Genomic DNA, 27,419 nt, shown 5'->3' on the forward strand with positions numbered 1-27,419 from the left:
AAAAAACACTGATGCAAGTGTTTTGGGGATTTACAGTCTCAACAGCTCATAAATCAGAGAGCCTTTAAAAAAAAAAAAAAAAAAAAAAAAAGCCTTAAAGGATAAGGCTGGTGTTTTTTAATGCATTGCTGACCGTCAACAAATCCTATGAAAATAACAAAATCAGCAATGAATTTGTTTTGCCAACAAGTCTCGTCCATGTAGCCGGTGCCCAATGAAGCCATGTCCCAGCAGCCATAGAACTCCATTGTATTAAAAAAATGATTAAAAACACGTCAAAGAGCCATGCTGTTGCTCTGGGCAGCATATTTCATCATCACGATGCACCGGGCCGGCCGACTTTTTCCTCAAACAACTTAATAAGCCGGCTGTAAAGACATTTGCGATCTCAGGAAAGTAGTTCCGTAGCACCGAAAATAGTCCCTGGCGTAATGAAGAATTTGTTCCCATTTGAATTTGATTTGGTAATAACTACAACAGCCTGACTTTTCATGGTAACAGTTAGCGATTTTTAAAATTGAAACTATGTCTTTGTGAGCTGTATTTCAAGGTTTTTAGCTTATAGTTGGAGCCAATGACTTCCGGGTTGACGGCTAAAAACGGTACGTGGGAAGTCAGAAAGTAACGGGAGTAGAGCAAACGCATTGTTGATTTTGTTATTTTCATAGGATTTGTTGACGGTAAGCAATGCATTAAAAAACACCAGTGTTATCCTTTAATAATGCATTTAATGACTGCAATAGAAACTGTCAAGCAATTAATCTACAATGCAAAAAAATCAACTCTTTAACATTTTACCTTTTTTTAATGTATTGCAGTTATAATCCTGAGCAAAATTCTCTCATTCATTAAAGCCCTGGTGCATTGCCCATCTTGTGGCTCCGTCGGCCAATTACAAAATACCACTAAGGTGGCAGATGAGTTGGTCTGTGGCCAGTGGGATGAGGTAAGTGACTCAAAGGGGCAAAAGAGCAAGAGCCCAAGAGTTAGACTGACTCTTGCAGTTTTCCACTGACCACTAACCCCTAGACAGACATGTGGGGGAAAGTAAGTATTGACCCAATATCCTTCCCCAGACTTTAATCTCAAAGGCCGTTTTGGACCAGGTAGATTAACAAGCTCTGGAATGGAGATTTATTTGTTTACAGTCTGGGCTGGGTAAACAGGGTTTGATTACAGGAAGTGGATTAACAGCATGGACTGACAGCATGTGGGTGCTGCATGCTGTCTGACAAACAAGCTTGACTCAACAAAAATGAGTCAACAGCAAAGTTATTGGTGGGGGAGATTGATGGCAAAGTTGATGAACCATTGTTTTGACACATATTAAATCATCACAATGTTGAAATGTGTAGTGCCAGGGCGGAGCTTGCCTTTCATGCATATGGGTGCAAGATATAGTTGTGATCTCATGTCTACCCAGACATGTTGTAGGTCTAAAGCATACTGAAATTACAGTTAAAACTCACAATAAATGTAATCTTTGTAAATTTGTCAATGATGTTGATAAGAGTGAATTAGTGATGGAAAATAGTTGATGATTGTTGATAATATGCTTATTTACCATATGAGCAATTTTTACCAATATTGCTACATGTCTACATTGTTGGCCATTCAAATTCCGCTTATGCATAGCGCTCTCAAAAATATTCTAACACACACATTTTGCCAGATTCCACAATTTCTGCCTGTTTTCCAAAGCCTGAGTTTACTCAGTAATCGGGGGCTCCTTGATCTCCTCCTCGTCCTCCACCTGTGTCTCGGGGTTGTCACACTCGCCGTCGCCGGACTCTTGCTCCTGGTTGTGGCCGCCCCACCACTGTTTTAAGTAGGCGTTGAGCCGCTCCAGTATGTCGATGGAGTGGTTGATAACCAGGGCCAGCCAGGCCAGACCGAAGAAGATCCACGAGGCCATGAGGATGCTGTACCACTCCGGGTAATCCTTGTCTGGATTATTGTCTGCAAAGGCAAGACGCATTCAATGCAAACGTGAATAACTGCTGTTAAGATGCATCCAAGAAGATACAAGATCTCACCACTTTGGATCACAATTTGGTGACTTTCTGCGAACAAACAGCACTGCAGCATTTTTTTGTGTATTAGGAGTGCTTCAGGGTAATTACTGTACTCTACCTGCCACATAGTCTCCAAAGCCAATGGTGCTGAGGGTGATGAAGCAGTAGTAGATGGCCTGGGCGAAGGTCCAGCCCTCATGCTGTTTGAACACGATCATGGGCACCACGAAGAAGAGAGCTGCTCCAGACAGGTAAGACACCAGATGGACGAAGAAGCGGGTGCACCTCTGCAGTGACATGTGGGAGGGAGCGTTGAAGGAAGAATGACAAGTATTTCCCAACATGACAGTGTAGAAGGACAGGGGTTGCAAAATAACAATTTTCATTTAATATTCTAACATACTTTAATATCAGACTGTGTACTGAAAGATATCCTCACCTTCCGTTTGGTCTTGTCCTGGAGGAAGTCGCAGATGTTCCTCTCTATAACCAGCATGTACTTGCCCACCCTGTTGAGCACTACCATGTTGAGCGGGATGCCAAATAGAGCGAAGAACACGCAGAAGATCTGGCCAGCCACGGTGCTGGGACTCATGTTTCCATAGCCTGCAACATATGAGGTGTTAGCATCTGATCTCACCCTAACCCTTGAATGGCAATCTTCTAAAAAAAATCAAGTAGGGTTAGGAAAAGGATTAATAATACTAAATACTAGCTGTTAAGTCACACTAACAATTACTCTATTGGCTAGAATGTCTATGGCACATCATGAAATATGTATTGCATCTCCTAATGTCTAACCTATAGTTGTGACCACAGTTGCAGCAAAGACAGCTGAGCTGGTGAACTTCCAGAAGCCGTCTGTGGTATAGTTGCCTTTCAAGCTCAGCCCAGCCTTAGATGCATCCTGAACCACCTGAAACATAAATTAAAAATGACAAATTGGGTGAACTGCCCCTTTGATAACATTCTGCTCAAACTCTTGCTTTGTGTTTGAATTGAACTTGAGCTCTACTGCCTAGTGTTCAATTGTTTCTAGCTAACTGAAGAGACATTTTGGAAGAATCATGTCACCTTCCAAGGACTCAACTCCAGACCCCACAACCATAACTCATAGTTATGTAACACCTGAACAAATTGATCCACATTTTTTAGGGTTATTTGGACACACGGAGGCCATCTAGGTCAATGGACCACAGCTGTCATGATGATGTACAGAAGGCCCTTCTCAGCACTGTGTCAGAGCAGATATGTTGACACAGCCCGTTACATAAAGGTCTTGGGTTCATCGCCAATATGACACTCACACCAAGGAAATACATAACAGTCTGACCTGGTTATACAAGCCTTTTGGATTTGGCATTGATGCTGCAACCCCTTGTATCTCTAATCAAAGGAATTAGAAATGCAAGAATTAATATTATGTTATGTCTGATATTCAGAGAAGAGAGAAAAATTGGAAGGAAAAAATTAATTTAAACCCAACTTTTCACATTGATTTGTATGCCACACTTATATATTTGATATGGGACTAATACATCTATTGACAGCCAGAACTGCATTCATTATAACTCCTTTGTCTATTTTGTAAACACAGTGCAACTTGCTTTTCTCAAGAACAAGCTTTGCAAGTCCAAAGAATCCGTCTCGTCATTTTCTAGGGAAAAGCCTGCACAGCTCTGCCACTGTGTAAATCAAGTCAGGGCAAGACACATAGGCAAAGTAGCATGAGCAGTGTTGAAAGACTGTGGAAGTTGACATTTGCATGGAATAAGTTGCCTCATTCAAGTCTCCATATAGGTCTGATTGCTTTTGGAGTAATTAATCAAACCTACTAGGTGTTTTGTTTTTAATCATGACACTATGTGAGGGTGTAAATGGGTCTCTGCAGCTGTTAGTGAGTACTTATCATCAGAATGGTTTCTTTGTTCTTGTTTAAAGGCCCAAACCAGAACTGCTGAATGATGCCCCCTATTGACCGCTTTTGGTCCACTCCGTCTTTGATTACTTTATTATTAGTGATTTAGGCTATTGGATTGATGATGCTTTTAATACAAGAGACGTGCTTGAGACAGCTAAGTATGAGTCTTACATGTAGGCTACAGTATTTTGACGTAGTAGTTGGGTAGTATGAGTATAGAGCATGGTCACTGTAGAGGAACGAGCAGCCAAATGTTAAAACACTGAAAAATCGATCACAGTGTTGCTACAGTAGTTTGAAATAATAAATCCATGCATACTGTAGTGGTTGTTGCAGACCAGACGCAATTTCATGAGACAAACCGTTTGCCTCCATTCACTGTCAATAAGAAGCGAGTAATGGTTTGCGCATGGCATGACAGGATAGGTGGTGACGCGCAACCAGGCCAGCGATGCGATGACAAAAGTTGAAAAAGTGTAATATTTTGTAAATATTGTTTGTTTGTTTGTCATATTTGGACACATATCTGGAGATTGTTGGTCCTCCTGGTGTGTAGCTGCTAACTTTAGCTCTGGTAAGCTAAACAAGTAATGTTAGCTTGCTAGCCGAACTATCCTATCACATCCAAACAGCTGTAGCCACTTAGCTAGCTAGCATGCTAGAGTAAAGCAAAATATCAAGATGATGTTTTCCATATGCTTATGGATTCTATTTGGCCAAAATGAAATGAAAAAAAATGATAAAATTCAAAATTGGCCTCTATAAACAATGTAAAATTTTGTATTTTTTATTTGATTGAGCAAGGGACATTTTATCACCTTTATTGTTTTCTAACAAATGAGATTAAACTGAGGGAGAGAACTGTTAAGCTACTGAAGTGGCCCTCAATTTTATGTGTAAGAAAGCCAGTCAGAGGCTGTTTTAATTAGGAAGCTGGGGTGTGGCATTAGCCAGGGTTTATGTCAACCTGACAGAGAGCATCGTTGTGTTCAATATCTCTGTCCGGTATGGAAATCTGAACACAATAAGTAAAGGCAATTTGGCTAGGATTGTTAAAACATTGGTAAGGATAGTAGTCAAAAAGCAACAGGGTGACCTATACAAACAACTGTACACAGATAGGTATTGGCAATTGTTAAAAACACAAGACACCTACTCCACCCTGAGTTTGAGATGCTCCCCACAGATCAGCATTTTAGAACAGTATAGTGTTACACTATTGTCTTGCGTTGCTTTTAAACATTTTGCATATGTTTTTCGTTGTGCCTGGCTGGGGTGAGGGCAAAGATGATTTTTGCAGCCTAGGTTGGACAATAAAGGTGTGTCCTATTCTATTCGATTAGATTCTATTTTATTCTACACACTCCCTTGAGGTCCCATGTGTCTGTGCCTCACCTGAGCCACCGCCTCCAGGCCCTCTTGGTTCAGACAGGTGTACGTCATGAGCAGTTGTCTTTTGTTCCCCAGTAAACGGCTGATGTCCTTCTTCCCGAGGTCTCCCTCCAGCTTCCAGAAGATCACCCCGCCGATCAGCACGTAGGCCACGTAGACCACCCCCAGCATCAGGATGGAGGGGACCCGAGCCAAGTTGAGTATTTCTTTGATTCCCATCCTGGTGCCTCGGTAAGGCTCTGGGATCCGGGTTTAACTGGGCTTCTCAACCTCTGCAGCCAGGGATAGAGATGACTGAGGGTTTACTTGCTCGCCTTCTCCCCTTTCCATGCGATGCAGGCAAATGAACCTCCACCCGCACTCCTGTTTCAATCGCTCCCATGGCCTATCATGCAAATCTGGTGAAGCAAAATGAGAGAAACTAAGAGGGAGAGGCACCACCAGAGGTTGGGCTGCGGTTGATCGCCATAGGTAAGGTCAGACGTTTTTTTTCTGACTGGAAATGAGCCACTGTCCATAGGGCTGTGGAGTTTTCCTAGTCTAGCATCTTGGTTCAAGATACAGATGATGAGAATATGATGAGAGGGATACAGAAGAGTGGAGATACTAGAGGACAGACAGTCTTGCAAGGGGTCAATTCAAGGCCAGTTAGTTCGTATGCAGTTTTAGAGGCGTGTGTCTTACGCACCGCATGATCTCCAGGGACAGAAATATCCAACCACTGCACTTTAATAGCCACCAAACCAAAGAGTCTCCAAATGATATATCAGACCATACTTCAGTGGGATTACATTTCTATTTCACTCTTTAGGGCTACAATTCACTGAAGATGGAACGTGACAGACCCTTGCCTTGCTAACAGTCCTTGCCATTTAACGCCTGGCCAGATAATACGAACATATTAGAAACATGTGACAGTCAAAAGTCATTTTCCTTTATTCCAACTCAGTCCTGCATTACATGTGCTCCCAGGTCCCACTATGTCCAGCCTCACATCACCAGCTTGATTAATGTGTTTGTTTTAGATAGCCCTTCGCACTCAATTCACTGGAGTTTACCGTCAGTACACAAACACAGATGTGGACATACATGAGCACGCTACATACGCATATGCACACACACACTATAAAGTTACACAAAAGAAACATAAATTCAAATTGTAGTTTCCTCTGAAAAATACTCACATGTTCTGTTAGAAAACAGATACAATAATGCAGTAAAGTGGCATATGACAAAATGTGCATATACAAACAGTACAAAAACATACTTCATAATTGAACACGAATTCAGAATTTCATGTATTGTCTAAAGATGGATAAACATTATAAGATCTCTCACTGGTTCACTTGATTAAACACATTGTCGTCATAGCCAAATATTCTGAGATTTTTACCCTGATCTTCTCACTGTTCTCACTTTGTAGAACGGCTTAATTGAGGTAGAAGTGTAAAAAACCTTGTGATGTTTTTCCAGCCTAGTGTATCGTATGTGGAATGAATTTTGAAATGGTGAAACATACAAGCATGAAGCATCAAACAGAGTGAATAAATGTACAGGGGCAAATAATATCTTACAAAAGCATTCTTAGCTAATAGATGAATGGCTGCATACATCTGTTCTCTTAGTGTATTTCACAATATGTACAAAACAATCACATTGAATACATTCCACATTGTAAATTTTACACACATAATTCTCCATTATTGCCGATTGTTGATCTACAGTCCGCTCTCAGATCTTTGACTGGATGGCCGTCTGCCCGAACCCGTCTTCCAGTTTACTGGATGACACGTCCTCTTCCTCCTCTTGTTTCTTAAAGCCTGGGTGTGTTAGGCCAATCGCGTGCACCATTATTCTGGCTCCCATGTTGAGGATAAGAGCAAGCCAAGCCAAGGCGAAGATGATCCATACGCCCGCAAGGCTACGGTACACGGAGATGTACTGCTTGTCTGGGTCGGTCCCTAAGAGAATTGACAGTAGCTTGTTAGAACACAGCATTAAATCAGTTTCACTCCAAAAAGAAATGTTGGGTCAATATGTTTCCTTGCTTAAAACATTTAAATACTTAAAATGCCAAAATACTAAGTCTATCAAAGCTTACAAAAGGCAGATCTCTACTCACCCACAACATAATCTCCAAAGCCAATGGTGCTGAGGCTGATGAAAGCGTAGTAGAAGCCCTCGCCATACGACCAGCCTTCCACGTAACTGAACAGCAGCGGAGGGATGATCAGGAACAGCAGGCTGCCCGTGATGAGGAACAAGCTCACAGCCAGAACCTCAACTGATCGCTGCAGGGTAGGAACATGGAAAAGATCACATTTAGGGGAGATCCATTGGCATCAACTGGGCATGGCAGGGTATGGCACTTGCTATACATTAGGCTAAGTGAGTCCAAATCAGATCTTCTAGTTTTGATCATTAGAATGGAGAGCAAAAATAAAGTAAAAATTGACAGAGATCTATTTGGAAGCCATTATCTTAAAAAGAAAATTCGGGAGCATTCGGGACTAGTGTGAATTTATCACATTGACCAATCAATAGCTTGTCAGTCATCAGTCATTGCACTGCTAGTTGATATAAGTTCGGAAATTTTTGGTGGCAAATGATATTAGGTGCAGGGCTTTTGCCACACCTTACCATTTAGTGAACTGATGCCCCTGGTGAGATCTGTAATATTGTTATATGTTTGATGCTCCAATCCATTGGCTACCATATGTACCTTGTGTGGAACAAGTGACAGCATGCCCCTCTCCAGTCGGCCCAGGTGGATGGTGAGACACTTCCCCAGCTGTTTGAGGAAGGCCAGGTTCAACGGGATCCCGCACAGTGCGTAAAACACACAAAACACCTGGCCCGACACAGTGCTGGGGGACAGATTTCCGTAGCCTGTGAACCAGATGATGGTTTGTGATCAGCGTTGCATGGACCAGACAGATAAGATGTTGAGTATGGTATGGGTGCTGACGTGCTCACCTATAGTGGTGACCACTGTGCCAGCAAAAAAAAAGGAGCTGCTGAAATCCCAGTTACTGGGGTTGGTTGAGTTGCCAGAGGGATTCACTCCCTTTTCCCAGGCTTCCAAAATCACCTGCACAGATGAAAGTCTGAGCGGTTAGGTCAAAACATTTGAATAAGCTCACAACCAGCTGCTTCTAAATTTGGATTTCAGATGAATCGTGAAAATCAGATATAAGGAAATACAACCCTAACAGCCACATTCAACTCATGATGCTGATGCTGGCAATCAAGGAATTACTCGGGCAAACATATTGTGGCTCATGAAATAATTATCGATTTATTTAGTAACACCATTTATTGCTACGCACTTAGCAGGATAATCATAAAATCGATCTGTTAATTTCTCTGTCGTGCACAGTATTTGCTGAGCTCTTTTTACCATCTGAACTAATCAGTAATTAACAATGGATTTGTATACTTGTACATCTACAGCCCTTTTTATCACTCTTGCCCAGGTCATTGATCAGGTAATGATCTGACAGGTACACACTGGCTAATCATTTCAGCATCTGTTAATGTTTTAAACATAAGGAAATACTGATAAATGAGGTCCAAATGTTGGACCCAACATTATAAATTGAAACATTCTGCTGTTACACTTGATACAATGAAAGTTAGAGATTAAGATTTCAATTTAACATGTATCAAACATGAATTGTTCATTGAATAATGTGCTGTGCTGTGGCCATTCAGGTATATAGTCCAGCACAAAAGACAGACAGGAACAAACTGAACCAAAACCTCAACAAACTTCTCCAGCGCGGGTCCGTCCAGGCAGGTGTAATTAGCCAGGAAATTCAGCTTCTCCAGTTGGAAGTGGTTTCGGCTGTTGCTCTCCGCCTCTCGCTCCAGGATCTGGAAGATGGTGGCCCCCACCAGCAGGTATGTGAAGTGGGCCAGAGTCAGGAGTGACGTCCAGCTCACCTTGACCCGGGCCACCTGGAACCTCGCCATCAACCTCCCCCGCAACCAGGACGGATAGAAAGGCTGATGCTCCAATCGAGTCCAAAACTTACTTGCTGTACAAAAAAAGAAAAGTAGTGGTCTTCAAAGGTAGAAAGAAGTCGCTGGCTTCATAAAGGACTAATGATCAAGCCAGACAAGCCAGACAGACCTCATGTGTAGTTCCTCAAAGCAATCTTCCATCGTTGCAGATATCATTCAACTGCAGCAGAAGGAATAGACACTTGTCAACGCTGAGACAGAAATGTATTTGAACGTAATTGAGAGGCAATCGACGTGGAGTGCTTCCGTTTTCGATGACAGCGAAATCAAGAAGATAGAGCTGATGTTTAGTAAAGTTGCCTCTGCATGGATGGCTACAGGTTGCTGTGACAGTCCTGACTGGACAATTCTCCAGAAGAAAAGATCTCCACTTAATGTTCCTCCTCTGATTGGTCAAACAGAGGGGCATAGATGTTGGCGGTTGATTTATGGGTTGCTTTGGTAACGATTGAACTCCCCTTCTCCATTAGGGTGGCATCTGGATACACACACACACACACACACACACCCACACACACATGCACACACACTTTCGGCTGTTCCTCCACCTGTTTCCACTAACAAGGAAGCGGCAGCAGCATCTTGTCAGCAGAACAAAAGTTAATATTTTACCCGACTGCTGATGGTTGTTCAAGCACGCACAATTGCAGAGTGCTTCTTCCACAGCCTTTAGATACGGTTGTGCTCTGTAGGGGAACTCCTTTTATTCACTGACAAGCAGCCAGTTTGAACCTCAGGAAAACATAGTTCAACCAGAATACATTGGGTTCACAAATACCTGAGGAGAAACTCGCCGAGTGTTACAGCAATGCAGGACCTTTGCAGAAATTGTCATCCAAAGAAAAACAACAGTGCCACCAAATTGAGTCAGTCTTTAAGATCAATTAACTATGGACACCTCAGAGTGTAAAAACACAACTTTTCTAACACATAGACATCTGCTAGGACAATCATCAGACCTTTTCCACACGTTCAAGGGCCGCGCACGTTTATGGTCGGACGGGGAGGAAGGAGCTGACATGCTGGAGAGGTGTGGAGAGCGCTACTTGATCACGGGCCATAAATTGAAGAGTTGGGGCGAATCCTCGAGAGAAAACTTAATGGACTTCTGTGGCTTTAGTACATATTGCTGGCATGTTAAAGAAATGCCTGCGAGGATATTAGAAAAGAGGCGTCTCCTTGTGAGTAGATGTTAACTACAGCAGTGATCATCACAGAACTCTTCAGTCCTGTTTTACTGTTATTAAATGGGTATATTGGTGTCTCAGGTTGCCAGACAGTTCTGTGTGCCTTCTGACAGCTGGAAAGAGATTTCTTATGCTTATTAGGCTTGTTCTTAGGCACAATGTTGCCATCTGTAATTTGATGATAGGGGCTGTAAGAGGAGCATCAGAGTCTATAATAAAAACTATTTTGTAGGATTTTCACCTTATCTTCTAAATTTGTGTCGGATGGTGTAATGAGGGTAAGATCAAGTCAAAAAATTGGGGTATGCATCCTCCCCAAAACATTTCCACGAATGATGGAGTATGAAAGTATGGAAGAGCTGCACTTAATTTGGTGACACTGCTAATTCAGTATGAGATGGAAATCTAATGTGTCCTTGAGGGTCTCTATTTTGGTGTCAATCTGTGCCAATTCAAGACAGCTTCAACATGCACGCATTTAAAAGTCAACAATGTGAGTGAAAGAAATAACAGATGACTTGGGCGAAGGAGTCTCTTTCTCCGAGGCAACTCCTTGCCTGGATGCAAATCGCTCAGCTCCTTGTCATCTGTCAAACAAATCAATGCAGAGACATGCAAAGAAGCTGCTTTGATGCTCACAAGATGTCTCCTCTTTGTTTAGGTGTGTTGCAGTGGCTCTGTTTGTGGCTGGATGCTTAGATACCGTGTACCATCTGATGTTGACTAAAATAAGAATTACGGATAGAGTCAAAGGCAAAAGCATCGGGACGGTGGCGAATAACTTGCTGAATTAATTTGTATTCAAGTACAGACTGTGAGCTGTTCTTCTGATTCTATTTATTTATACATGCATGTCAGTCCCCCAGAACTAATTGTGCATAAGTATTGGGACAGATGAACATAAGAGTAAATTTAAACATCCATATATCACTATTTAGTCGCAAATATGCTTCATGCAAAACAAATGTAACCCAATTTGAATATGAAATGTAAATAATCTGACCCCAGATGATCCATTTGTTCACAAAATCCCATATGCAATAATTAGAAGTAGTTAATTTTCCTAGACCATTTTTCAATTGACCTCCATAGGGAAATTAGCCAGGTGGAACCTCACTGCTAAAGTGACTGTAATATGAGTAAGTGTGATAGAAGGGGCAGGATCCAGAGCTGCACCAGTATTGTTATTGTTTATTTGGTACAACCCCTGATATTATTCTAATATGTTTTAACATCATATATCCAAATAAGAAATGTACAGCTTTACAGAAAAACATTTTTTTTATCTCACTGTCCCCATGGCTGTATTTGATTGTATAAAAAGTACATGTAATTTTACAACTTTATTTTCGATGCAGTATTTTGTGCAGTAACATTTACAGAAAGTAAGTGAACATTTAAAGTGTCTCTTTATGAGGAAAAAATACTTGATTTTTTTTCCACAATATGAGGAATAAATCTGTAAGCTACATACATTACACACAACATCCACACACTACTATTTACACTATTTTACACAAAATTACAGTGGCTTAACACTCAGAATCAAGTAAGACAAACAGACATCTGAAATGCATTTGAAATAAATCATAACTTCCTGTGACCATTTCTCAAAAGTCATGATTCATCCCCTCTTTAAACACAAACTGGGGCTGTTTGGAGCTAACTGGTCTCTTAGTGTCCGGTCCAGTAAAGGCTAGTTCCTCTGATATCTTGAGACAACATTTGTTCAGATCAAACGGCCGGCTGGCTGGCTGTGATTTATACTGCTGACCGTTACATCACTGCCATCATCTCCAGCAGGTGAATGAGTGTGTCTATGTGTGTGTGTGTGTGTGTGTGTTTGGGTGCGTATGGGGCGTGTTTTCATAAGAAACTTAGTATGTGTGGGACTCTATAGCCATGGCACATCAGTCCTCCTCACACCTTCATCGTCAGTCCATCGATACTCACAGACATCTAACAGATGTTTTCAGAACCATCTGTCTTTCACCTGATAGATGTGAACAAGCAGAGGAAGAGGAGGAGGATTTGAGGACTTGTATGCTTCCTCAGATATTCATGTCATTGCTGAGCTGGGCCTGAAACACATAAAAAAAAAATCTTTGTTTTGGCCATCAAGCAATGCAAGTCAGTGACATACGAATGCATTTTCCTCGATCTTGGGAAAAGCTACATTTGCAGAATAACAACCTAAAGGTAAATTTCAGCGGAATCCCCCCTTAAACATGACTTCATCTACAATAACGGCCTCCAGCCTGCCGACACGCTCCCCAACACTGCTCAGCACGCACTGCCAACTTAAATGCTGTTGTGATGGGAGGGATCGCCCCATGCAGGGGTTACCAGACAACCGAGGAGAGGGGCTTTCCTGTCAAAATACAGTCGCTATTCAGCGTAGCAGAGCCAAGTTAAAGAGGCATGAGATGACTCCTTCTCATCTGGAGAGGGGGGGGAAAGGAGCGAAAGAAAGAAAGAAAGAAAGAAAGAAAGAAAGAAAGAAAAAGAAAGAAGATTTCAGTGGGCAAATCTCTGTCCCTCAGCCCGACTGTTGTTCTGTCTGGTGTCTCTGTTCATTTGACCGTCTTTCTGTCTGTCCACATGACCTCAGCCTTTATGGATATCTGGTCTGTGTAGTGGCAAACCACAGTATACAGCAGCCAAGTCCACTTCACTGTCTGCCAAGGTAAGCAGCTACACGAGGGTCAAAGGAGATAGAAAGAGACAGAACGCGTGTGTGTGTGTGTGTGTGAGAGAGAGAGAGAGAGAGAGAGAAGCAAGTAAGAGCAAAAGACAAGAAAACTGTGCAAGGCATCTCCTCACCACCAGAGGGCAGTGTTGAATGTTGAACGTGAGATGTATACTCTGTGTATTTCTGTGTGTGTGTGTGTGTGTGTGTGTGTGTGTGTGTGTGTGTGTGTGTTACCTGTCCGGTTGAGCAGGCTTTGCCTGGCTCTGATAAAGGCCAGGATGTCAGCATCTGTCTGCTGGTCTCCAGTCAGGGGAATGGAGGAGGACGAGAGCTCGGTGGTGGAAAGGGCCCTGAAATGTACACACACACTTATCTGTGGTACGGTACTATCAGCGTTATGGACACCAATCTGCACGCACACACACACACACACACACACATTTCAAACATAATACATTTCTCACTATCTTTGAAACACAAATAAGGACTTTATATTAGAAAAATTTACAGCAGTAATCCTATTGTGCATATGGTGGAGGGAAATGATGTAATCTGTTCCAAGACCAGAATACCTTCTAATAAATCCAACTGAGGCCTTGATATAAATCTAAATCTCTGCTCTGTGTGCGTGTGTGTGTCTCATGCAGCGCTTTGAAACATGCTGAACGGCACTGTTGTAAAACTGCCTCTCAGTCCGAAAGCTTTGAGGAAATAGGCTAAGACCCTTAACAGGTACCAGCTCACCTCAAGCAGCCCACGTATAAAACAATACAGCCTCTGTTGCCGCAAGCGGTCGCAGGACAGGAACAAAAGCACATACGTTCTGCACCGAGTGTTTTAGTGCGGCTGTAAAAAGGTGGTTTCAGCAGCGGTGTTCAGGCGAGACCACGGGTCTTTGATTTGTTAATAGAGTTTGGAGACATTACTTCACAAAATAGTAAAAATTTATGGTCATGTTCATAAGTGTAGAGAAAACACCCTGCCGCTATAAAAACTACAGTTCCAGGCTGTGTGTATAGATGTTAAGTGATACTACTAACATACTGTATGTGCTACTGTATGTGGATGGCCCAATAAATTATAAGTCTGTGTCTCAGTCTCAATTACACACAAGGACTTTTCAATGGCTTTCAAAGTCTTGCTTGGTGAAATTCAAGGACTCAGTTGGCATGTTTTGGGGTAAGACATGATATTGGTCAAAATTAGACAACATAGAGGCCTCATTTTTTTTACTTTCATGGTGAAATCATTCACTTTAAAACTGCTATCAACACAAATCTCCATCCATCCAGGGTTTTCCTCAGTATGTGTAGTGTTGATGCTCCGATAGAGAAGTCCCAACTACTTTCAAGGCCATCCATTCATTCTGAAAGACTTTAAAAGGCATTAAGGCAGTATTTTATTTTTCTGAAATCAACTTTAAAGGATTTTCAAGGCCTGTGGGAAGCCTGTGAACAATTCATGCCATGCTGGCCTTTCTGCCCCTCGTCTACCTTAACTCTGATGAAGCAGTGAAGGCCATCTCCCTCTCTTCTTGTGGCTTATCAAGCCAGGCTGACACAGCTGTCGAAGCGGGTACGCTTTTGGGGACGATGCTCCTGAAATTCACAGAAATTTCAAAGGTACAGTTTTAGAATTTCAAAAATAAGTGAACAAACTCTGACATACAGTATATAGTCCAATAGCGCCTTATAGAAAACTAATGAAAGAATTCAGTGAAGCAAGGCTGACCTGGGGTCTGGTGCCGAGGGAGTGGAGGAGTCTCTTGGTGCTGGGAAGTCTCTGACAGTGCTGCTTACACTGGGTGTGCTATAGAACATGTTAGCATAGCTTTAATTAGGGATGTGAAACCATTGCAACACAGTACTTCTGTTTTGGAGGTGCAGTAGAGGACAATGTCCAGATCAATTACAATGCATTAGGTTGATATAGGTCTATTTTACATCTCACATACTACACACTATTTTCAGCATCATTACAAGTGCTGATCTGAACCACAAGAGGGAGCTACAGTGCAGAGTAGCTTGTACTCCAACATTCATCTATCTAGCCACTCTGAGTAGTCTTGACACGGCCTGGAGAAATATTCTGCTCTTTGCTCTGTGACTATGATACAGTAACTATGTCATAAGGGCTTTGGTTAATGTCAAGCAAATAACTGTCACTGTATGTTTACCATGGGAGGTCCAGTACGACCCGTATCATGACTAAAAGGCAAATCATAGTATGAACTAAGTCCCCAGAGTGGTAATATCACACTTAATCATCGCTTTGACTGATCTGTGGAGCCTGGGCACTTTGCTCTTATCAGTTATGGATATTATTTCTTCAAATAGTTTGATAAAACTCTGATTGGATGATGCATACGCAACAACAAACATCATTATGGTTGACGAATAGAATTGAGAGAATGACATTAACTTTCAACAGTGTTTCTGTTCCGCTGGAAAAAGCGATGAGAAACAGCAGTTTTGCGGTCGTTGATGGAGCGAAATTTGTATGGGTGCCATTCAAGTGCAGATGATGAAATGGTGAAAATATTATTAATGAATTGAGTGGGAATGAGCCAATGAAGGGAACGCGTTTCTCCTTGTAACTTAGCTGGGATATGTAACTAGCTGCACATCAAGACTTAGAGGAATAAAACTTACTACCACTCTCAGCTAAGACTAATGGTTCCCACTTTTATTCAATGTAGAAGATTTACTTAGGGATTGATGAATAGAAGCATGGCAGGACAGACAAAAAGCTCAGTCAGATTGATTGATTGATTGATTGAGAATATATCTCACCCAAATCCTGGAGTGCCAGATGAAGACAGCAAGTTCTGACATGGCCGTCCTGTTTGACATCTGCCTGTGGCCTCTGACTCAGATACCTAGTCACAATTATTGAGAAATGAATGATACCGGCCCACTTCACATTGGAAAAACCTAAGTTGCATCCATGCTGATGACAGTTAATTTAACCACTGAAAAATCATGTGGTAATATCCAACTTATTGCCAGAAGGAATATCAGTCCTCAGGTATTTTGCAGCCTCCAGCTCTGTCATACCTCTTACTCAACGTGTAATCAATTACGTGTGTGCTGTTTCCCAGGAACAGTGAGTGGTTGAACAAAACCGTTGGATGCATATAACTTCATTGGCCTGGTTCCTGCTTGGGAAAGGAAGAACAAAACGGCACACGCAAGGCCCGTCTGTCAGACTTGCTGATTTTTCCATTTGTCATTCAGAAATAAATTCCCCTGAACCTTGCTCAGAGGTATATTTCCATTCATAAGATCAAAACCGAAGTGCGGAAGCCAGTGGCGTCTGCTGGTCAGATGTTGCTGCTTAACGTCTTCTTCGCGGTTGGCTCCGAAACGCCCCAGCTGATCAAGGCCGTTATCGAAGTGTGTGTGTGTGTGTGTGTGTGTGTTCACAGATTCGCAGTTCGCTGTAAGTCAGCGTTATTCGCGACTTTTTCGACTGAACTTTCCCTCAACGCTTTCGAAAACCTTGCCTTTGTCTATACAACACTTCCTAAGTGTAAACACAAAATATATGAACGCTGCAAAAAATATTATTTAGGCCTGAAATAGACACTGACTCACTTCCCACTGTGTCACTGCGGAGAACACTCATGAACATGTTGTCCTTGTTAAGACCCTAACTGCTGAGAATATGTGCTTGACGGTGTTGTCATCTTGCTTCTAAGCCGGTCTCCAGGCCCTTGTTTGGGTCAGATGGAGTTCTGTGAAATGTGTTTCCATGTGTCTGCCTCCTCCATACAGTATCTCCCCACCAGGACTCATTCTGCGTGATGTCGAACAGAGGCTGCGAGGGGTCACGCCGGTGTCGTAAAAAAAGCCTCCTAAGTCAAGGGAGACACATGCAGATCGACTTACACGCACACTCAGACGTGTCCGTAGAGGCCGATATTCAGAAAAAGCAAAAATGCGTAATCACACATTCATAAATATAAAGAGAGAAATGAGAACAGGCATTCCCACTAATGCCATAAACATGCTCTCCGGGCCGTCGCGTCATGCTCACAACAGCTTTATGTGGTGTTGTCACATAGATAACTAGAGGAAGGTAAGGTCAGTCACCTGCAGACTGGAAGCTTCCTGACTCCACCACTCCTGGAAGTCCTTCTGGAGCTTGACCTTTGCCCTCTCCAGCAACAGCTGCAGGTGCTCAATCTCCGTCCTCAACGCCTTCAGACAGCCAAAGGTGCTCTTGTAACTGACGGGGAGACATGAGCAGCACCGAATTCAATCTTTTGTCCCACGTCCCAAAGCATCTGCTGTGTCCAATCCGTCTGCACGAGGGTCTTGGGACAAACTATGAAAATAACACATTCGCATACACCCATCCAGCGCACTACACTCACGTCCTTTTCTCTTCCTCCATTTGTTTGCGCAGGTTCTCTTCAGCGGCGTCCTCCTCAACTTCTGTGTAACTCCCCATTACACCTAAAGTAGAAAGTGACATGCAAAAGACGTGGGGTATTTTAGCTGGGAATACTTACACTCACAAGTATGCTCATTTGCTCTGAAAAATGTTCTTCATTATGTTTCCTACAATAAAAACAAAAACATCCAGTGGCGAGTGTGTATGCCTGTGTGTTGCGTGCGTGTCTGCGCGTTTCCTCCGAGGACAACTATTTTAATATTGGCCCTGGATAATGGAAGCCAGGCTGCTGTGAAGTGTTCTCTGATGCGGGACTCGAAATAACAAGACGGGCCTTCGGCGCCTGAACTGGCGGGAGATGTTTGTGTACTTGCAACCAGATTTCCTCATCAAAGCATTTATGTCGCTGATCAAAACAGTCAGAGGGGAGTAAATGAAGGAGTCCGAGAGTCGTGCCACCCAGTCTTTGGTCACTCTGCTGTTCCAACATTGAGGCCGGCTTTACAGTACAGGCTTTGAAGTGGGCGCTACTGCACATACAAGAGCACCCACATTGCGTTCAGTGCTTACCATTCCTTTCAGCTGTATTGAGCTGAATATCAAACTGATGATAATAAAAGAGTCCCTTTTCATTTGTGACAGCTTCAATTGAATCAGTGCTCATGGATCCAGCATTCTGAATTTGAAACTGATTAGGGGGAAAACCTGGATTCAAAGCTATTTCAAACTACACATCAAAAAGAAAAGATATGGTACGTGCATATGATACATTTCAACTGTTGGTAAGGGCAGATGGACTTGGAAATCATACTGTTATGCTATTGATAGAGGGCAAAAGTTTACTCCATCCACAGTTTCTTACCATGAGCTGCTCTCTGCATCCTACGCATCTCCAACTGCTTCTTCAACTCATCTGAGACAGACAGAGAGTAGAGAGAGAGATTTTCAAGAGGTTAAATACAATTACCTTCCTTCATTAAGCATTTAGCCATGCTTAGACATTTTCCCACAGGAGCCATTCATGCATAACAGATAGGTAATTGGTGAAGCAGCACCACTGCACCACTACTAAGAGTCCACTCCTATAATTGTGTGGAAACTAAACAGCTTTAATCATCTTGGCTTAGAAAGGATTTAAGTGAGTCATTTTCCTGTTAGCAGCCCTGACATGCATTTCGCTGTTGAAAGGCTGACAGCGCCGTCTGACCTTGGTCAAGATAGCTGCGTCTAATCCACGTCAACGCAGCCAATAGCAGGCATGGCTTTGATCTCAGTTCTTAAGGGCCGTCAAACATCTATTATGTCTACAGTGCGTTTACACAAACAAATTGTTTATACTTGCAGTCAACAAAACCCAGGTTCTCGCGAGGATGAACTTGTGATTGAGGTCTTTACGGAGGAGGGTTGGCTTAAGGCGGGAGGTGCTGCTGGATTAAAGACTTTGACAGTCTTCATGAAGAGCTCTTGTGGCTCCGGTGATGATCCAGGAAGCAACACGAGGGAGGCTTTTTGGATACACTGAAGGTCGGGTCATCACCTCTCTTGTGGCAGCAATACAGGGTTAACACATGGGTAAGCAATTATTGTCTGCTCTTCTGTTTTCTCGGCCTCCGTTCCCCTCACTGAATCTAACTAATTACAAGAACCATGCATTTGTGATGTTCAATAACTGCAATGTAAATTAACTAAAACATATGCAGTATTAGAATCCATATTTTGGGGCCCTTTCTACACAAATGAGGAATCACACTTGACAGGTTGTGTGATAGATTTACTGTAAAATTGTACATGAAGAGAACAAAAGAAGACAATTTCAGGTTCAGAGCAAATTAATTGGCTGTAGGGTCGGACAGGGAGTTAATTGAGTGACCAGGATAATTAGGAGGAAGAGGGAAAGATGAAAGACACGTAGAACGGCAGAGTCTTCTGTGGTGAGCTTTCACCACAATCCCTGAGGTGCAGAACGTGCTGAGCTGTAACCGTTTCTGTCATATGATCCTGTCGCCAATCTAAAAGCCGGTGTCCGAGGTCCAAAAATGAGAAATCCAGATGGAGTACTTCACAAAAAAAGAGAGGGGGGTATGTCTACCTTTTATGCAACACCTCTCATGGCACCATCAAATAGTTGGGTTTGAGCTGTTGCATCGCCAAAGAGAAGATGGAGGCATGGAGGCACATATTAAGTTGACGTGTTACTGTGAATGTGGTATGTCCTGCTGAAGTGTCCGTGAGCAAGACACTGAATTCCTAACAGATCTTAACAGAGACTGGAGATCAATAAAGTATGACAATATTATTATTACAGACTTTAGGCTAGTGCATCAGCCTTCACAATGTTCCTCTAATAAATGAAATGGGTAAAAACTGTTCCCACCCTGCCCATACAACACAGGCCAGTTCATCCTTCAGAACTCTTGACAAATGCTGTGTATCCAAAAATAGACCACAATTAAAGGTTATTGTAGACAGTGCTGACAGGGACGGATGATGTGAGACGTTACAAATGACACACAGGGACATACATAATGCAAGTGTTTCGCCCCTGGAGTATGGGCAGGGGTTTGGAGACCCCTCACAACGCCTACTCTTCTGATGCTAAGTGAGGAGTTGGAGTAACTCGGGATCTGCGTGAACTGAGACTCCCTGCGGCTCGACGCTGCGGCCAGGTAGTCTGCCCAAGTCGTCTCTAACAGACGACAGGATGTTCATCCATTTCAAAGTGCACCCGAGAGGCAAAAACACAGACGCAACCCTCCAGAACCTGATCCACACCAACTCTGTGCCTGATGTATGGTCTCTTCCTTTCCTAATAAAATAACAGGATTAAGAAACACTTAGCAGCACCGCTGAGTGGTTTGGCCCACAGCTGACCTGGCCATGCTGACAGGGTGAGGAAGTGCAGGGAGCAGGGAACAGCCAGATAAAGACATGGTGCCAAAACACTACCGGTGTGGCTCACATCAGCTATGTATTGAACCATTTCAGATGCCTTAAGGCCAAGCAATTACCTATGATGACTATCTGAAGTCTGTAAACATTGTCAAAGTCATGGTACAATGGATGGAATTATGTTGTACATTGCCTAGGCTATGTTCAGTAACAAACCTAGGTAGCAATGCAAATTCTCACTGTTGCACAATTGCACAATTTTCTGCTCAAGTACTGAATCTTAAATCTGGCTGGAGAATAAATTGCTTCTGAAAGATAATTTCTTGGGCCCATTGGCTATACAACTTCCATATAACTCCTAGATATCTCATTGATGATTGAAGAGTCCAACATCACAGTCAGTTTGGCCAGGACAGCCGGTTAAAGATCCTTAGTCCAAACTAACCCAATTCTGCAACTAGAATCATTCCATAAAAGATCAATTTGCATACGTGTCAAGTAATGGTGGTGTGTGGTGTGCTTACTGCAATACTTCATTACCCTTCAGCCCTCCTGTCCCCCAGCCAGGCTGTGGGATCAACACCGCAACCCCTTCCAAACCATGTAGGGTTTCCCCCCACAGTGTCAGGAGACATGCCGTCGTCGTAAAGGACTGGTTTCGAGCTACAAGCCTCAACAAATATTTGGTGATTTCTGTGGCCTGAAGGTTAAATGCGATATGCCGCACAAATGCCACAGAGAGCTCTTGATCCAAGGACCATCCAAACATACCATCTAGCATTTCAATATCTACGTGGTGGCATGTGGATTTAAGTCTATATAAATACATAAAGCATTGTTGAAACAATGCACAAGTCGGTACATGAAAATCTGGCGTACATTTGTATATAAAATAGATCATTTCTTGAAATGCAGTAATATTTGTGCATATAAAAGATTGTTAACGCTAAATGGAGGGTAAGACTCCACAGTTGAAACTGTGTTTTTACTGGACAGCTCTTGCTGTGTTCGCAGATAGCGTTGTCTGAGACCACAGCCTAAGGCAAGGACATTACATAAGCCACTCAAATGAGCAGTTGACAACATTAGCCCTGCAAATAAATTGCAGCTACAGTAATGTAAAACCTACAGTGGCTTTTAATATGCACCCAGGCTTGTAGGGTGTTGACTATTACTAATAAAGACTGCAGGGAAGTTATGGAGGTGTTTACAGCTGAACCCGACACGGTTTCAAATCCTGATACAATGTTCCTTCTCCAGTACTCCAGACACTTTGGTGCCTGCAGTAAATTGACTTTTCTTGTGATCTATCCCAAAATCCGTGGGCCACTATGGCAGCAGAGGTGAGGAGAGGATGATAGTGGGATACCAAAGAGGTTACCAGATGCTGCATCTAGGACAGTCTCGCATAAATCCCCACACATCTGGCAAAGAGATCGAGGGACCCCGCTCGTTTTCGACTGCCCTACACCTCTTATCCTGTAGAGGATGTGCATCGCTGATCCCTATGAATAAATATATATCCCTGCACTCTTTGGACCTAAGGGCTCAGAACGTACGCTTCTCCAGCGGGATTGGATTCCAAAGCCGTACGCGGTGGCCAAGAACAATACTGGTAACCAGGGAAATGTTTAGGCACCAATGTCTCCACGGGCTACCGCCTCTCTCTTTCTCCCCTGCTACTGACCCTCACGCTGGGTACATCCATCAGACAAAGCTACACAAAGCGTTCGTCTATATTATGCTAACTCTTTCCATGTTCTACATTAAGCATGAGACACAAGTAGTGTAAAATTTCCAAGCAGGGCTTCCAAAATGGCAAGGAAACACACTGAGCTAAATATATTATGGTACAACTTTCCAGCCAGGAGAGGCAACTACCTTCCACTATAAACATCGTCTCTCATCTAGGAAGAATGCAGCTCCATGCCCCTAACATTGTAATAACATGTGACAGCGTCAAAATTTTTCTTTTTCTGGTCTGTTCTCCCTATTTAACAGTTGAATAATCTGGATGCTAAATTCCTTCAAAATTTCTACATGTTTTGCCCCAGAAATAACATGAAAATTAGTCTGAATTTAGTGCACAACAGTTTTGTTGCAGCAAATCTTCTTTCACACGGTGCAGCCTCACACTGAGATGTCTGCAGAACACATTTGAAGAGTTAGTGTTCTAAATGCTGCGTAAAAGTCACAGATGATTTTTGCGTGACGCGCCGACACCTCTGATGTACGGCTGTGTCAGCACCTCAAAGACACCACGGTTGAATGCTGATACGCTAGAATTCCAAGGGTGCTAAGTGTACGCTGGCATGTATGAAGGGGTAACAGCTGAATGCTACCAGACCGCCGCGCGTGATCTGAGGCAGCAGTGATGCCAGGCGCTGGTGTGAGGCAAACTGATCCATTTCATTGGCATCTGAAATGAGCCACAAACACACACAGTCCAAGGAAACTCATAAATGTAGCTTGCAATAGTAAATGCAAACCAGATCAACCCCTAATAATATATGCTCATATTTTGAACGGTGTTGAGATTGCTGGAAAACTCAACCATAGTGCTGTGAAATCATTTATAATTACTGCCATATCGGTGACAGCGCTTGTCTCTTAGTAGCCAGTTAAAGCAACAATGAGGCGATTAAGATAGATTGTTGAGCGAAGTGAATTTGAGCTGTAGGAGGGCCTGTACTGCAGGCAACAAAATTAATGTGGACTCATTTACAACTATGATCGGTCATTTTCTAGGACCTTTCAAAACTCGCTGAAATAATCAGCGAATGAACAGACCAATGGAGAAACCACAGTGTCAAAGCGCTGACACACAGTAGTACACAAATGTGCATACAACACCAGAGAAGCTGAGTCCAAAAGCTGGGGTGGATTCCTCGGAGCCAAACTTTGCAATCGTTCAGCATTCGCAGAAGCTAGGGACGATGCCAGGCCTCATTTTGGCACACTACGGCTACCTGTCAGGGACATTACCCAGAAGAACACAGGGGTGTGATTACAGATCCCTCATAAAACAGCCAAAGCCAGGGCCCGTAAAAAGCACAGGTCGGAAGAGTAGGAGGGTGGAAATCAGAACGCCTCTCCGTCCTGGAAAAGTTCAGGAATGTGCTGAATGACACTTCTGCACTTCTGAAAACGGGACCCCGACGGCGATCCGTTCGTTAACGTTTTGCAGGCAGGTAGGCTGGTGTCTCCGGAGACTTGGGGAACGTTAATATCAGGGTAAATAAACGGCGTTCCTCAGGGCTTGCGCCACAGAATGTTGTTTACTATTAGGATAATGATGATGACTGTAATGATGACAATGAAATGTCGAATTTTTATGTTTTCACAGCTCCCAAGTGTAAAGTATTTTCCGGAATGCACCCATGCACTCTGAACCAGCAACCCCTGGTCATGGTGCACGCGAATAGTTCACACGCTCTTTCATTGCATAGTTCACTTGCTTTCACACAAATGCACAGCAAGCAAACATTATTTTCTTTTTTTTTAAGTTTGAGACGGGGTACAGCTGGGAATGCAAAAAATACATCCATTATTGCACATTTCATGCAACAATATTCACAAATGGAAGTAATAATAATGGAATAAGAGTGTTAAGACAATTAATTCATATGCTATGAATGCTGCAGTAGCAATAAAAGACAAGTTTGTGTTTGTTTGTAGTGTAAGTATTTGCATGGTAACTTACTGACTCTGTTTCTTGCTTCGTTCACTTGCTCCCCAAGCGTTCTGGCCTCAGCTAACCTGCCCAAAAGAATAAATGTATTAATGGGCAATAATACCCCCCAAAAAAACAATGTTTTGATAAATCAAATGTGATAAAATGCCAAAAAGCATGCTCTGTGCAAGAAGGTCTTGGTTTGTTTTACACTGATTATATAGGATTTAAAAGATTATATAGGATTTAAAATGATGTTCTGCATAAAATGATGTATTACATATAATGATCAATAAATTATTTTAAAGCTGTATTTGTTGGCATGTTGCTCAACATAAAAACAAACAGGAGAAACAGGCCCTCAAACGTTTTTACAGGGTTTTCTGACTCTCAGACAAAATCAACCCACCGTTATGGAACCTAGCAAGTCCTGCGAGTGCTATTATTCTCAAAGAAAATGTTACATCCCACTGGCCAAGGTACACATCTCACTGGCCAGGCTGCAGCACTTTCACACCTGTAATGACAGCTCCCACCCAAGTAGTGCCTCTCGAAAAGGTCTGGAGAACTAGCAAGTTGTGCTATTTCATATTTTCATTTCATGACTTAATTTATTCATTTGGATGGTACGGATGAAATGATGAAATGTATCTTTTTCTGATGTACAACAGGTGTCGGGACAGCGATAACAAGGTTTCATGGCGGTGGCTGACATATGGGACAGTTGTGATGGTGTGTGTGTGTGTGTGTGTGTGTGTTCAAAGAAAAGGACATGGAGAGCTAGTACCGGAGGACTCAACCACGTGAACTTTTCTATTACTGTAAATGCAAATTCTCCACTACACTTGATACCTAAAACAGTGAATTGGAAATTGAGGAAAACAGCACAGAATGTTCCAGATGGTGCAGATGGGATCAGTATTAAGGGCCTTCCACACAAACGCTCCACCTTTCCCTGATGGTGAAAGCTACAAAGGCTCCACATGTGAGACTGCAGAAGAGATGCTCGTATTGCAGCAGAAGGTTGGTCGGTTTATGGGAAACATCAAGTTGTGAACTTATCATGTCCATTACTTTCCGTTAACTGTCCGATAACATGCCCTCTTTGCTGCTAACCTCTGTTTGAGTAGAGCCTTGTTGTCCTCAATGGTCAGCCGGTCCTCATGGTCCCTCCTGAAGATGTCAAAGGCCTCTTGCTTTCCCATAGACAGCTGTGGACCTGAGAGGAAAAACACCATGAGTACCATCGCATTCCAGTGTATCTGCTCAGAAGATCCTGCACTGAGACATGCTATGCTGTATTCTAATAACCAGAGGCTTCATACCATCTAGTCCATGCTGAAAACATTAGGTAGCTGGCTAATGCTAAGGCTGTAAATCAAATCTACCATCCTAACAAGACTAAATGCTTGTCATACCAACAAAGTAAAACTAATGTGGCAACTATGGGAAAATGTGGCAGGTCATGCTGTGCACATTTGTACCGTCTCTATGAGACCTGAGCTGTGCCTTTTTCCCACATCCACAGGTACTAAACTCCAATCTGGCAGCCAGATGCGAGCTAAAGAGCCCCACTGATATTGTTGACCTCCCACCTATTACTAATTACAAAATCTAAGGACCATTACCCTCCCATTCATGGTTTAGAGAGGACGTAAACAGATATATAAACAGCCATTCTGAGTAGGTCAGCATTATCTAGGTGGTGGAACCGCCCTCTTGGCAACCTGCCATTAGTAAGGAAATTAAATGATTTTTGGAGAGGCAACATGTTGATTGTTAAATTGTTTATAGACTTGAAATATTGTTTAATGGGCATTTTTATGAAAGCAATACACATCTCCTGCAGATACAATTTGCTCTACTCTTAAAACAAAACACTTTTAAATGTAAGTTAATAAGCTAACATACATCATTGCTTAGACAAGTCATCGCAAGTTGTTAATGCTGTTTTTTTTACTTGTGTATGCACATCCAAAAAATGTTAACCAGGTGCTAGGGACTAAACCATGAATCACTAAAGAGAAAGAAAGAAAATACCCGCATGCTGGCATGATGCTCAGTATACAGTGTGCCTGACAAAGAGCAACAGAGGTTGAAACGTTGCTACAAATAAACACTAAGGGAGCATCATTCCAGTGTGCGGGGTTTGTTTTTGCCTGTGGACATCTGATTTAATTGGAAACACATTTGATGGTGTTTGCCGATGACTGAACTTTCTCATTTTGCCAAAAAAAGATGAGACAGGGAGAAAGAGCGAGACACTATTATGGAGACTGGCAGTCACTCGAGGAAACATCATTCCACTGTTGAATGGTTAGAGGTGGCTTGAGAGGACAAGGAGGAGGACAAGAGGAAAACTGTGTGACTGGCAGCGACATATTGGGATAGACAACGATATTCCCTGCTGCCCGAATTTACTCAAAAAACTGATGTGCTTGCTCTGTGTAACGACATTCAAGTATTTATTTCCAAAGGAAACCAAAATTATACCTAGACTTTGAATCATGTTGTCAGGCGATTACTCAGAACTGCAGCATAATCAATCTCTGTTGCTGCTTTCACCAGGTTTCAATCTTTGCTCATCAATCTTTAAAGCTAAAATGTGAGACGTAAATAAAACGGAAATATCTATCGCTCAACATGAGAGGGAACAGCTCTGAAAATGGCATTTCATGTGTGTGTGAGTGTGTGTGTGTTGTTGCCCTTTGAGTATCCTTGGCAAAAACAACCTTGTGCAATATTTTTTCAGGGACTCAAAGACGCTTCAACTGGTTTGGACGGAATACACTGATCCTTTGGATGTTAGGTTGTGCATCAGCTGATCTATCAATTTTCTCTATTCAAATTGAAAAAGTAAAGTGAGATGGTAGTAAAATGAGTAATTGCATAGATCAGACCATCGTTTGTTGACCCAACCCAACAGTTTATTCCTGTAAGACCTCATTCGACCCTCTTTTACCTAATCCTATTCAATTTAACAGCATACACACCAGCGTTATTTTGCAAGCTCCCCTACCAGTAGCTTCATAATCATTTCCAATAAATGATTTCCAATAAATTCCACCCTCATTAATATGTGTGGACTTGTGTGACAGAGCTGATTCTAACTGAAGGCATACACAAGAGGAGTAAGTCATGTGAGATTAATTGGAGGACATTTAGGAATTTTGTTTCTTTATTTTTGGAAAAGTCCTGATTGAAACCAGGAGGCATCTCGCAGGCA

At 42.6% G+C, this 27,419-nt stretch overlaps 3 protein-coding genes across 3 annotated transcripts in view; all 3 read right to left on the minus strand.

Moving 5' to 3' along the window:
* Window positions 1-1,708: 1,708 nt before the first annotated feature.
* Window positions 1,709-5,547, minus strand: LOC139916792 (potassium channel subfamily K member 17). Its single transcript, XM_071905790.1, has 5 exons — window positions 5,332-5,547; window positions 2,817-2,931; window positions 2,455-2,621; window positions 2,134-2,302; window positions 1,709-1,959 (listed from the first exon to the last, which is right to left on the minus strand). Exons 1-5 carry the CDS (start codon window positions 5,545-5,547, stop codon window positions 1,709-1,711), a joined length of 918 nt encoding a protein of 305 aa, XP_071761891.1.
* Window positions 5,548-7,059: 1,512 nt separating this feature from the next.
* Window positions 7,060-9,303, minus strand: LOC139916779 (potassium channel, subfamily K, member 16-like). The gene is made up of 5 exons (XM_071905769.2): window positions 9,091-9,303; window positions 8,305-8,419; window positions 8,051-8,217; window positions 7,451-7,619; window positions 7,060-7,289 (listed from the first exon to the last, which is right to left on the minus strand). The coding sequence occupies exons 1-5, from the start codon at window positions 9,301-9,303 to the stop codon at window positions 7,060-7,062; spliced, it is 894 nt and encodes a 297-aa protein (XP_071761870.1).
* A 3,626-nt stretch (window positions 9,304-12,929) lies between these two features.
* kif6 (kinesin family member 6) overlaps window positions 12,930-27,419 on the minus strand; it is a 55,278-nt gene continuing 40,788 nt past the window's right edge. The window contains exons 14-23 of the mRNA XM_078289346.1: window positions 25,310-25,412; window positions 24,224-24,279; window positions 18,494-18,544; window positions 17,612-17,693; window positions 17,328-17,463; window positions 16,026-16,111; window positions 14,965-15,042; window positions 14,727-14,831; window positions 13,468-13,583; window positions 12,930-12,982 (exon numbers count right to left, since the gene is read on the minus strand). Of these exons, the coding sequence (XP_078145472.1) occupies window positions 12,930-12,982; window positions 13,468-13,583; window positions 14,727-14,831; window positions 14,965-15,042; window positions 16,026-16,111; window positions 17,328-17,463; window positions 17,612-17,693; window positions 18,494-18,544; window positions 24,224-24,279; window positions 25,310-25,412 (866 nt within the window). The remainder of the gene's footprint in view (window positions 12,983-13,467; window positions 13,584-14,726; window positions 14,832-14,964; window positions 15,043-16,025; window positions 16,112-17,327; window positions 17,464-17,611; window positions 17,694-18,493; window positions 18,545-24,223; window positions 24,280-25,309; window positions 25,413-27,419) is intronic.

The sequence above is a fragment of the Centroberyx gerrardi genome, chromosome 17 (assembly GCF_048128805.1).
Source record: "Centroberyx gerrardi isolate f3 chromosome 17, fCenGer3.hap1.cur.20231027, whole genome shotgun sequence".
In the NCBI taxonomy this organism is placed as follows: Eukaryota; Metazoa; Chordata; class Actinopteri; order Beryciformes; family Berycidae; genus Centroberyx; species Centroberyx gerrardi.